Genomic DNA, 12,837 nt, shown 5'->3' with positions numbered 1-12,837 from the left:
AAAGATGCCTGTTGTCAAACACGTCCCAGACTGTTTTTCCATAGTCATGTTTCTTCATCTCTGTAGTCAGTGTGTTTCAGGTCTGCTGTGGATTAGTCACAGTCTGGAACCTGGTTTTGTCAGTCAGGATTTAGTTTTGCCCTTCAGTTCCTTAAGTAGCTCACTACTACTGCACTTATTTTTGCGCACATTGCACTTTGTATTGTACATCTTGCAGAATCAACCAAATGTTAAACATTTTACCAAAAATAAGAGAGATTATACAAAATGTTACTTTTTATTTGGCACACACACACACATATATATATACTGTATATAGCAAAATTTTGTTGATTCTTGCATGTTTTGCGACTGACTCATTTATGTAGTCTGCTCTGCTTCATGTGAGTGGGCGGAGCTAAAGAGCTCTTTTGGCACGCTCACTTGCTGTTAGACTCTGATTGGTGGAATTTTCTGTACAGAATCATCATTTATCAATCATTTAAAAAAAGGTGAATTAATGCGATCAGATGGGTTCAACAAAAGTAAATACAATCGATTCACAACCTCAGAGCTCACAACAGCTCTGTCTTTTAAGATTTATATTGAGTTTTACTTCTGAAACCTGACCGTTGCGCTTTATACTGTACCAGGTGAGCTAATGAGCAAGTTTACCATGTTCCATATGGAGCTAGTTATGTGATGCAGACAACAAAATGTGTGTGCTGTTCATTCAAATACTGCACTTTGGTGAAAGGGGCTTAAGGTCATAACATAGTATTGTTCAATAATCTGTTCCTTTAACAGTAAGTTGTGTGTAAAGGAATTCAAGTTGTTGGTGTTTTACTGGCACTAGTATTAATTTAATCTGAAAACTGAACTGAATTGTATGTATAGTTACATTTTTTGGAGTTCTGCAGAAATGTAGGTAGAAGCAAGTTTTTCCAACGATGAACAATGTTAAAATAAAGCAAATTAGAACCTCATGCATCTTCCCAGCTCAACTGAGATCAACAGGTCAAAACATTTCTATGCCGCTAGCATCAAAAATCCAAGTGCTGGTGAAATTGCAAAAATAATGATTAATTCATTTCCAAAAAGTTTCATAAACACTCCCCATATGCCAGTTTTCAACCCCCCAAATCGGACAGTTCTGTCCCAAACCCATGCCTTCGATGTGAGTCACTGTTGCTGTGTTGGGCTTTTTTAGATGCTCGCATAAACAAAGCAGTTTTTGATGATGCCACAAAATCATTGTGTGTAGTGTTTGGTAAACTGTTGTTTTTGCCTTGTGGTGCATTTTGGCACAAGGGCTTGCTTTCTGATGGTAAGAATTCTTCGAACAACAGCGAAATTTAGAGGCTGAAGCGCTGAGAAGAAAAAAAAAAACTTTAAAAAGGCAAACATTGCATTTTAAAAGAAGCTTAACCCCCTTCCAACACATCTTAAATCCTTTTGGAAAATACAGTACAACACCGTAAACCCTGCATTGCTCCGTATATTGGATTATAGGCGCTTGAGAGCAGTTTGCACATTTTCCTTTTCTTCTGAAGCTACTTGGCGTCTAGTAATACGGGAAGAAAATCACAAAAAAAGACAAGTAGGCTCAAGAAGTCCCTGCTGGGTCTACTGTGGGACTTCTCATACTTTTCTTAAGATGACACCATCCTTTTCTGCTCTCCACCCATTTTTCAGTCTGAGAAATCCCCCGTGGAGTCCGGGACACAATGGGGGCCGGTCGAGGGGGAGTGTGTTGGATTTGCATGCAGCTGTTTGCTGTTCCTAAAGCCACAAAGGCCAATCAAATTTGCATTAATGGAGGGTGACAGGCAGGAATCCTGCTGGAAGCGGCCCTCACACTCGCACACTTGGGAGACGCGCTGCTTTTCTGCCTAAATGGTCACTGAGCGGGATCTTTCCAATTATTTTTCATTCTTATATGTTGTAAATGTGTAATGTATTTATTTATAAAACATCTCACCTAAGACCTCTTTCATTATTTTTTAGTTTTTAAATCTAGTTATAATAATGTAGACATAAATATATTACTGTTGTAACTTACAGCTGTACTGTTAAATAAAAAAAAAAACAGTATTTGATAATTATAAAGATCATTTAACTCTACACGCTACCAATGTTTATGCCTTAAGTTCTTCATTTTTAAATGGTCAAACCCTCGAGCGTTTGATGTTTCAAATCCTCAAGTTTTCTTTTGGGGAATTTCTGTAAACTTCTGTCCACAGAAATGTTGGAAATTATGCAAATGTGTCAATAAAGTGAACCAAAATGCATTCCAGAAATGCATAAACTCATACAGAGAAGGAGTTTACTCTGAGCCGAGCTGCTTTGAGACCCTGAAAAACTGGGGACAAAAATAAATAAATAAAATAAATAAATCATAGTCAAGAGGTCTAACCTGCAAAAAAACTAATAAAACTAATATAAATACAATAAATAATACAAAAAAAAAAATGCAAGAGGTCTTACCTACATAAATAAATTAAATAAAGTTCAGTTGAGCAGCAGAAAATGGGGTATATTGTGCAACGATGTTGGCTATGCTGGCTTGAGCCCACAGCAAACACCAGGAAGATGCATAAGAAAACTACTTTTCCAGCCACTGACCAGAATTCCTGATAAAATTCCAAGTCAAGTCCAATGGAACAGGATCACAGCTAATTAGAATCCAGCTAGAACTGTTGCCATGGCAATGCACGGAACATTGCATGTAATGTATTATGTATGGCATCGGATTCCCCCTTAACATGAGTTAAGTTAAAAGAAAGCGTGAGATAAAGAGGCACACGCTTTGGCAGGCCCGTTTAGGGCGACTGTTACTGCTTTCCTCTCTTTCTTCCCAGCTTTGATGTAAATCTCGACTGCTGCTGGCAGAAGGTGAGTTTGAAAAACTGTGCTGGTGTGTGGAAATAAACATCGACTCTAGAGAGCCAGTGAGTGGAGCAACGTGTTTGAGACTGCAGAGTATAGACACCAGAACGCTCTACTGTTTGCTTTGCACTGTTCATCTGTGCACGTCTTTCCAAAGAACAACAAAGGCTCATTATCAAGATAAAGTCAGGTTCTCTTCCAGTCAAATGACACATGCATGCGGGATAACATCCAAACTAACGAAGCGCACAGTGAAGTCTTGCCCACATCGTTTTCCAGTAAGTATCATCGTTTCACTGGGAAATGCATCACATTAGTCAGGGATATTGAACAGTCGGCTGGTCATTTTGCGAAACAAACCTTGAGGCTCGAGTCTCAGCTCAATGCCTTGAGACCACCACAGAATTTACACTGGCTTTAAAATACATTACTTATGGTTATCTCTGCAAAATAAATAAATGCATAGCCATAAATGCAGAAATCTTACACAAGCACCAACACATTCTCTCAAAACTGCCAGTTGAAATACCTCATGCTCAATGTTCATAATATTTACAGTTGGGCATGTGTTATACTTTTCATAAAGAAAAGTATAGGTGCATTAGTGTACATACTGTATTTATTGTACAATAGAACATGCTTCTCAATGTTATATCAATAATACGGAATGCTTAAAAATAATTTTTTGAAAAAAAAGGACAATTTTTTTTTGAAAAAGATCACTCTTCCATGTTTACATTTAGCAAATAAATCAGCAGTTAATAATTATTGACCCATTAGAGCGCATTTGTCTTTATGTCTATATTAAGTATTTTCTGTAACCAGATAACAGATCAGATCTATTTTCTGATCTGAAATCAAAGTAGAAAATCTTAAATTCTTAGTCATTACATTAAATGTTGCAAAGGGTTAGTTCACCCAAATATTAAAATTATGTCATTAATGACTCACCCTCATGTCGTTCCAAAACCGTAAGAACTCCGTTCATCTTCAGAACACAAGTTTAAGATATTTTAGATTTAGTCCGAGAGCTTTCAGTCCCTCCATTGAGAATGTATGTACGGTAAAGGTCCACGTCCAGAAAGGTAATAAAAACATCTCAAAGTAGTCCATGTGACATCAGAGGGTCCGTTAGAATTTTTTGAAGCATCGAAAATACATTTTGGTCCAAAAATAGCAAAAACTACGACTTTATCAGCATTCTCTTCTCTTCCGTGTCTGTTATGAGCGCGTTCACAATACTGCAGTTTAGTGATATCCGGTTCACGAACGAATCACTCGATGTAACCGGATCTTCTTGAACAGTTCACCATATCGAACTGAATCGTTTGAAAACGGTTCGCGTCTCCAATAAGCATTAATCCACAATGACTTAAGCTGTTAACTTTTTTTAATGTGGCTGACACTCCCTCTGAGTTCAAATAAACCCAATATCCCGGAGTAATTCATTTACTCAAACCAGTACACTGACTGAACTGCTGTGAAGACAGAACTGAAGATGCCGAGCCAGATAACGAACGAAACATTGACTCGTTCTCGAGTCAGAGAACCGGTTGCATCGGTTTTCGGATCACTCATCGGTTTTATGATCACCAGTAGTTCTTTCAGACAGTTCGATTCAATAAAAATGTTGAAGAAAACGTTTCACGTTTCACAACGGTTCACCATCAAACGTAATGACTTCATTGGCGATGACTGCCCTTGATTCAAGCCTTCGGTTTACCTGCGCTCATAACATTAGTAATCAGTTCAGAATCAATCATCAAAAGAAACAGTTCAGTTCAGACGCGCTGTGTGTCAGTCTGAATCACGCAAATTCCTCGGTTCTCGAATCGGGCGTGTCCGACAGAAACGGTTCTTGACTCGAGAACGAGTCAATCATTCGTTCGTTATCTGGCTCGGCTCGATGTTCATCTTCAGTTCTCTCTTCACAGCAGTTCAGTCAGTGTACTGTTTGAGTAAATGAATTACTCCGGGATATTGGTTTATTTGAACTCAGAGGGAGTGTCAGCCACATTAAAAAAGTTAACAGCTTAAGTCATTTGTGGATTAATGCTTATTGTAGACGCGAACCGTTTCAAACGATTCAGTTCGATTTGGTGAACTGGTTCAAGAAGATCCTGTTACATCGAGTGATTCGTTCGTGAACCGGATATCACTAAACTGCAGTATTGTGAACGCGCTCATAACAGACACGGAAGAGAAGAGAACGCTGAATAAAGTCGTAGTTTTTGCTATTTTTGGACCAAAATGTATTTTCGATGCTTCAAAAAATTCTAACGGACCCTCTGATGTCACATGGACTACTTTGAAGATGTTTTTATTACCTTTCTGGACGTGGACCGTATACCGTACATACATTCTCAATGGAGGGACTGAAAGCTCTCGGACTAAATCTAAAATATCTTATACTGTGTTCTGAAGATGAACGGAGGTCTCACGGGTTTGGAACGACATGAGGGTGAGTCCTTAATGACATAATATTAATTATTTGGGTGAAAACTATACCTTTAATGATCTGAAATCAAAGTAGAAAATCTTAAATTCATAGTCATTACATTAAATGTTGCAAACATTCCAAAAAATAAATAAATGTATGAATAAATATAAAAATAAAATAAATTCTTCCTCAGTATTTTTCCCCCACTTAAATCACATTTACCTGAGAAGCAAAATGAAGTCTTGTTTTCTGAGAAATAGAACAAAATGATGCTTAAAACGAGAACTAATATTTGTTAATGTGACAAAAAATACTGAAGAAAAGAGCACTTTTTTGCAGTGTGATCAGAAAGTACAGTAAAACTTATTTCAGTATTTTTTTTGTTTGAATTGAAAAGTAACAGCAATCTGTTTGAAAGTTGTGATTTCAAGCTTCGAGGCATTGCAAATACAAGACACTTACACTTAGAGACCATATCGATGTATTGTGTCTTTTAACATTTTCCTTAAACTGTGTACTTGGTCTAAAGAAGGTCTTAAAAAACTCTCAAGTTTACCTGCAGAAAGCCTGAATTAGGGCTGCACAATTAAAAAATGTCAACGATCTAATCATGCAAAATGTAGATCAAACCGCAAAAGTCTACTTTTCTCTTTACCATGTTTTTACACAGTTTGTGCAGTGTTGAGCATTGTGGCTTCACTAACTCTCTGCCTGCTGAATGTGGATGGGATGAGAGTGAGAAATGGAAATCCTGGAGTGGATCCGGAGCAGCGTATTCAGTCTGTGACTGAGAATCTAATCTTCTGTCTCAATCTCTCTATAAAATAAATAATAATTCAGCTACATCAGTGCATGCGTTACAACAAGCACAGAAACCTTTTTTTTTATTTTTTTTATTTTTTATGAAGGTCTCTAGATGATTTCTGTTTGTCATAATGCATGCACTATGTAAGTTTTGCTTCTGAAAGGGAAACCCCTACAAATGCATTTGCAAAAAGTTCAGCCGCAAAAATAACTGCCTTTTCATTGCTTCTTATTCACTGCGTGTCTTGAGTAAATCCTGACAGTAAGTTTTAACTCCAAAAGAGGGTTTGTGTTGCTGCAGGCTGATAGGAAAAGTCTGTGGCAGCTCATTGAATCATACAGTCACAAGTTATGAAATTTGGCACACAGTTAGTGGACAGTCCCAATGTAAACTACATGTCTCTGCTTGCATATTTTAAACCATGTGGTCTAGAAACCTCATTGTACAGAGTAACAATATCTCAAATATGGCACAGCAACAGAAAACACCTCTTTATGTTTTGGTCAGTAATATCATCTACTTTGTCCTCCCACACTTCACAATGTTCCCTGCATCTTAGGGAAATCTGACCAACCATATGGTCATAACCATAACTTCTGCATAGCAGTCTTTAATAGCCATATCTTATAGTATGATGGCTTTTTGCAAAGATGCAAAACAAAATGCACAAATGTCATTTCATTTATTTGTCTGGTGACATGCATTAATAGCAGATATCAGATAACATTTCTCTATTTTTGTTGACATGTTTATATGGTAAATTGTGAATTTGCTGCACCAAAAGAAATATGCTGACCCATCTGCTTCATACAGGACTCGGGAAATCACGCTGATGCAATTTAAGAATAATATTATGACATTACTCTGAGAGCTGTAGACATAATGCATGCTAAAAGTGCAGTCTGTTATTTTAGAAATGACACCAAAACAAGTTATTACTTCATGCAATGTCTGGCAGAACAGAGATCAAAATATCTGGGCTTGTAGTTCAAATGGAAGCCATTTGTTATTTATATTAACTGATAAATATCCAGTTGCTACCTAGTAATATCAAATAAAAAAAACTCATTTCATTAAAAAAAGTGAAAAAAAAAAAAATGCATGATTTAAAACATACATATATGCAAGATTTGCAAAAAGTGTCTGCCAATTCAAATGGGAGACCATTTTCAAAACGGTTGCACTTAAAGTCTTTCACAAGGACGCATTGTTTTAGGTTCTTCTGTGTTCAATGTTAGTGGGCCATTAAAGCTGAAATCCTCTGACCTAACACCAGGAGCGGTCTAATCTCTGATCTGCCTGTCTTTCCTTCAGCCTTCAGTCGTGCAGCGCTGCCGTTCGGTCTGGTGCGGAGAGAGCTGTCGTGTGAGGGTTACCCTATCGATCTGCGCTGCCCGGGGAGTGATGTCATCATGATCGAAACCGCCAACTACGGCCGCACAGACGACAAGATATGCGACGCCGACCCCTTCCAGATGGAGAACATTAATTGCTACCTCCCGGATGCATATAAAATCGTATCTCAGAGGTAAAAGACCGTCTGCCAAGCATCGCCTGTAGTCCAAATGTGGATGCTATTTCCTCGCTTCCTTTTCGCTTGTAGCTACTGAATTTGGCTCAGCAGATATCGTGTGCTTGTTTCTGAAAAGCTCTAGAGTTTAACATGCAAACTCGAGTTCAAATTCTTCCGGAGTTCTTTTATAAATAAACGCCACCTGTGTTAGTCCACTTTAATTGGTCCAGACCTCATCAGGGTTTGACATGTTCCATTCTGTCTCTGTTAGTTTGGGAATACTCAAGACCTTCCTCAAAATGAACCATATGCTTTTGCTTTCAGGATGGCCTAAATCTGAGCATTACGAGGGTTGAAATGGTTAGACAATATGTGTGTTCTTCACTTCAATAACTGTGCTTTCCGCCACATTTAGATTATTCCCCCAAAATAAAAGGAAATAAATCCAGTAACTGCACAAAAGCATGTGAACTTTTAATGAGCCAAGCACTGTACTGCTTTGCTAACTTAGGTTGCCAGATCTGAGTAAGAACTAGCCAAATAAAAACTATTCTTATGGCCCAAGCCCCAATATCAAAACCTCACTGTTTTGCAATACACACAATTTTAACTTGAAAATCACTGTGCATGCTAGTCATAATCATAAAAAACTGTCTGTATTCATAAAGAAGCTCAATGGAGCCTTTCCCCCTCACAAAACTCATGATCCAGCACAGTTTTAGCATTGGTAACATTTAAAATGGGTAAAAGATTTCAATACAAGCATTTCTGTCAAATACAGTTTATGCAATATGACAAACTTTTCACCTACCGGGGAGAAGAGATACAGCCAGCAGCAACCGTTTAAAAGTCGCCCAATTCAACGGGAAAACCACAGACCTGGCAACCCTGGTGCTAACCCTGCTCCGGAGCTATCAGGGTTTAAAGAGACAATAACCCAAGGTTAAACGCAGTGTGAAAAGCCCAAAAACTGGAAGTCAGCTATCCGTTATTCAGCTGCCAGGGCTTCAGCTGGCAATGCTACTCAGCTAGCAGAAAACAGCATGGCATTAGTTCAGCCAAAAATGAAAATTCAGTCATCATTTACTGTTACCTATGAACGGCACCACAGAGGAAATTCTCAAATGCTGGGGGATTTGAAAGTCTTTTTTTTTTTTTTCAGAATTAGTTGCAGTTGGCCTTGAGTTAGAATTAATGATTTTTTTTCTTAATTAATAAATGTTTTCCCCTGATTAGCCTAAAGCCAAAGTGTCTTGTGGTTAGCATGAGGATGTGTAAGCATGCATTAACACAGCCGCACTCCGTGCACGCAGAACATGATGCAAGGAAGGTGCAATTAACAAAAATGATACAAGACGTCTTCGTGCAGAAGCTCGATGGACACATAACTAATCTAGAGGTGTGGGGGGAGTCATGTAAGGTGCTAATGTGAAGTTAAAACTGTGCTGAAGAAGATATTTTGAAGAATATGGTTATGCAAAGAGTCGTTGGTCCAAATTGACTTCCATGATATGAAGAAAAAAAAGAAAAATCCTAATGAAGTCAGTGGGGACCAGATATTGTTTGGCTACCAGCATTCTTTAAAATATCTTCAAAACAGTAAATGATGACAGAATTGTCATTTTTGGGTAACTGTCCCTTTAAGTGAGAAGTTTTGTCCATTAATTGATTTCATTGAATGTTTCAGGTGTAACAATCGGACGCAGTGTGTTGTCATCACAGGCTCGGACGTCTTTCCAGATCCGTGTCCTGGGACATACAAGTATCTTGAGGTCCAGTATGAATGTGTGCCATACAGTAAGTGATCTTACAAATATTCTGAAATACGGCTCATACCAAAAAATTATTATAATAACAATTTTATCTTGTTTATTTTACTGGAATGTCTTGCAAAGTAATAGTAGAACAGTAAAATGCTGAAATACAACATCATTAAATTTGTCAAAGATGATACGTCCCATTTTAATAACAACAACAAAAATAAATAAATAAATAAATAAAAAAACCCTAAAACTTCATCTGTATGTGGGTCAAAGATGATACGTCCCATTTTGGTGTCCGCATCAAATTAAGTTTACAAAAGTGATTTTATATACAGAAAAGCAAGTAAAGTGTCTGCTTTAATGTTTTAAATGACTTTTGTGCAAATAAAATGTCAGTATGTGGGTGAAATAATGTTCCGTTGTCATTCAGCATTACAGATATACTGTATTTATGCAAAAATAAAACAGCATACTTATTCTGATCTGTACTTAATAAAACATATACAAGAAAGAGTGATTATACTAAATTTGATTATATTTTATATACAAACCTAGTGGTTTGAAGGTAAGTGGCAAAGATTGGTAAATATTTAAAATTACAATCAGTTCGTATTTTTAGGGCTGCACTGTCATCTGATGATTCAGTAAATATTTTTTTTTTTTTGCTATGTCAAATATTGTTACACCAATTTACATTTTAGTGGGTGTCTTCAGTAAAGCATGGTAAAAATGTGATAGTCTATTAAAAATAAATAAATAAGTACATAAAAATAATGCTTTATTAAACTTGTATTGTTTTGATGCTTAAACCCCTTTTCGTCTTTGACCCATGTTTTGATGTTGAATAAGTAATAGCACCCCACACGTAATATACCGCTTCAAACATGCATAGTAAGCTTACTAACAGCTTTTATCCTTATATCATAGCTCTGTTCCAAAACATAGTGAGCTGCTCTTCTTAGGAAGCATCCTAAATGAAAACACACATCCTAAGTGATTTCCGAATCTCTTCATGCGCAGCAACTCTATCAACAGTCACAATTCATGTTACTAAGAAAATCACACGATAACCTAACCTAGTGCAAAAATACAAAACACAAACCCAATATTACATTTATATGCTGTGTAATACAGACTAATATATTTATTTATATATATGTTTGTATATACATTTTATAAAGACATACATTTAATATGAATGTAAATAGTCAGTGCAGTGCATTCTGGGATTGCCTTATCCATGAAAGAAACGTGCGATGCTGCTATAGATTTAGACAGACATTTGGCATGTTTTGCATGCAACAATGAAGCCTTAAAATACTCGTCTCTATACAGTAAGCAGCTCATTAGGATTTGGAACAGAGCCATTGTCTGTTTCAGCGTTTAGCTTCGTGCCGTTGTTTCTCCGTCAATGATTAAATGGAAAGGTGTTTACTCTGTGTTTAATATCTTTAGCTCAGCTTTTGGGTTTCTGATTCTTTGTCCAGTTTTGCAGCTGATGGCCATTGTCTTCTTGAGAAATAAAATGTTCTGTCTTCAGACATCTTTTCTACAGATGCTTTGTTTCTTGTGTTTGTCTCTCTATTGAAAGCCTCTAGTTTTTTTCAGATGGATGTTGGAGGACCATGTCCTGTTGTGGTGGCCAAAAATTTTGGCTCCGATTTTTGAGAGATTTTGATATGTCTTTTAGTTTCTACAAAAATATTGTGCAGCACAACTGTCTTCAACATTGATATTAATCAGAAATGTTTATTGAGCAGCAAATCAACATATTAGAATGATTTCTGAAGGATCGTGTGCCACTGAAGACTGGAGTAATGATGCTCAAAATTCAGTTTTGCTCATAGGAATCAATTACATTTTACTACATATTCACATAGAAAGGTTATTTTAAAATGTTATATCACAGTTTTTAATGCATTTTTGATCAAAAACATGCAGCCTTGGTGAGACTTTTTTCAAAAAACATAAAATCTTACAGATCCTGAACTTTATTTCTCTTTGGCTTGGCTTTTCGTTTTAATGATAACTTTAAAAATCAAGCAGAAGCCTGCTTGCAGGTCAGATTGTTTCTTTGGCAGTGGATTGAATAGACGACCACTGCAGCACTAATCATTCTCCCTTTCAGGAAATTTAGTGTGCAAACCTTCTCATTTAATTCATATTCATGATCCAAGATTGTTACTACGCCCCTTTCTTCATTCCTGTTTTTCAGCATTTTAGCCGCTTTTTTAAAATTCAATTAACTTGTCCAAAAAATTATTTTCATATTATATTAATATGAGATCATGAAAATTTAAATGTGTTAATTAATGCATTAACTTGCCTGTAGATGTGTTATTTGTTTTTGTGACAATACATTGTTCACAATAATAACTCCAATCTTAGAGAATAATTGAATATTAGACAATTAATGGTTAAACGTGTCCTTTTTAAATGCCTAGTAGTATCTGTCTGGCTCTTTATGTTGTCGTTTTTCTTTCTCTTGCTCTCTAACTGCTAACTTCTCTCTCTGTTGCTAGGTGTCCACTGAAAGCAACTTGATTAATTAAACCTTATTCTCAGTAACACAGGTGTTGTCCCTAAGCGTTTTACTTTGAATGTTTTTTTTTCTCTGCATATGCTGTAAATTTTCCCATTGGATGGTCTCTTCTTTGACGTAAACATTTTGGCCTGTATATGTAAATGTAAGGTTTTTTTGGGGGGGGGGCTCTTCTAATCCTTTCTCTCCCTTGACGCTCTTTCCATTCTTTTGCTTTTCCATGGCTCAAAATAGAAGTGGAGCAAAAAGGTACAGTAAATGACTGCTCTGGCTCTCAGTCCTCAGCTCCTTGTTTTGTGTTGTATGGTTTTGAACCCTTCCCTCTGCTCCCCCTGCCACCCCATCGCCTACATGATATCAAGGTGGAGATCTATCGAACCCAAACCCAGAAAATGTTGGGTTGGAGGTTAAAATATCAAAAATCAACCTCTTTTTATACACTTCACACATGGAAATTACATGGAAATCTTCTATGGTCTATATTTTAAATTATTTTCCATTTTCCAAGGTCATGCATGTGATTTTTATGATGAAATACTTTCTAATTTCCCAGTTAATGTGCAGAGCCAATTATAAGTAAGCTGTCTTTCAGTTGATCCCCTGCAAAGTGCAAACACTGTGGGGTTAATAACAACAAATTACTTTTAAGTGTCTAGTCCAACCCAACTTTGACTAGCCCATGGTGAGACTAAAGTGGACCTTTTTGTTTTTAAGACAGGGGAAAACCAGATTTGAAAACCTGTTTGGAAACATTTTTTATGCCAATCTATTCAGTGCCACTAGTAGCACAACAATCGCATGCTTCACGTTAAATAAGATAAGCTCTTTGACAGTTGGTTCATGTACAGTGAACTTTGGCTGAATTTTATTTGGCTTTTTCCTTCAATGATAATGATAAGAGAGAGA

At 36.8% G+C, this 12,837-nt stretch overlaps 1 protein-coding gene across 10 annotated transcripts in view; it reads left to right on the top strand.

Annotated features, from left to right (window-relative positions):
* The window catches only part of LOC109054706 (adhesion G protein-coupled receptor L2-like), a 99,008-nt gene that overhangs the window by 25,452 nt on the left and 60,719 nt on the right, over positions 1-12,837 (top strand). For 5 of the 10 annotated variants that reach the window (XM_042717732.1, XM_042717734.1, XM_042717730.1 and 2 more), the window contains exons 3-5: positions 7,428-7,641; positions 9,314-9,423; positions 12,166-12,180. In XM_042717732.1, coding sequence (XP_042573666.1) covers positions 7,428-7,641; positions 9,314-9,423; positions 12,166-12,180 — 339 coding nt within the window. The remainder of the gene's footprint in view (positions 1-7,427; positions 7,642-9,313; positions 9,424-12,165; positions 12,181-12,837) is intronic. The other 5 variants (XM_042717737.1, XM_042717739.1, XM_042717731.1 and 2 more) reach the window with 1 other exon arrangement.

Source organism: Cyprinus carpio, chromosome B2, assembly GCF_018340385.1.
Source record: "Cyprinus carpio isolate SPL01 chromosome B2, ASM1834038v1, whole genome shotgun sequence".
NCBI classification, from domain to species: Eukaryota; Metazoa; Chordata; class Actinopteri; order Cypriniformes; family Cyprinidae; genus Cyprinus; species Cyprinus carpio.
This window is presented reverse-complemented; position numbering and strand designations above follow the sequence as displayed.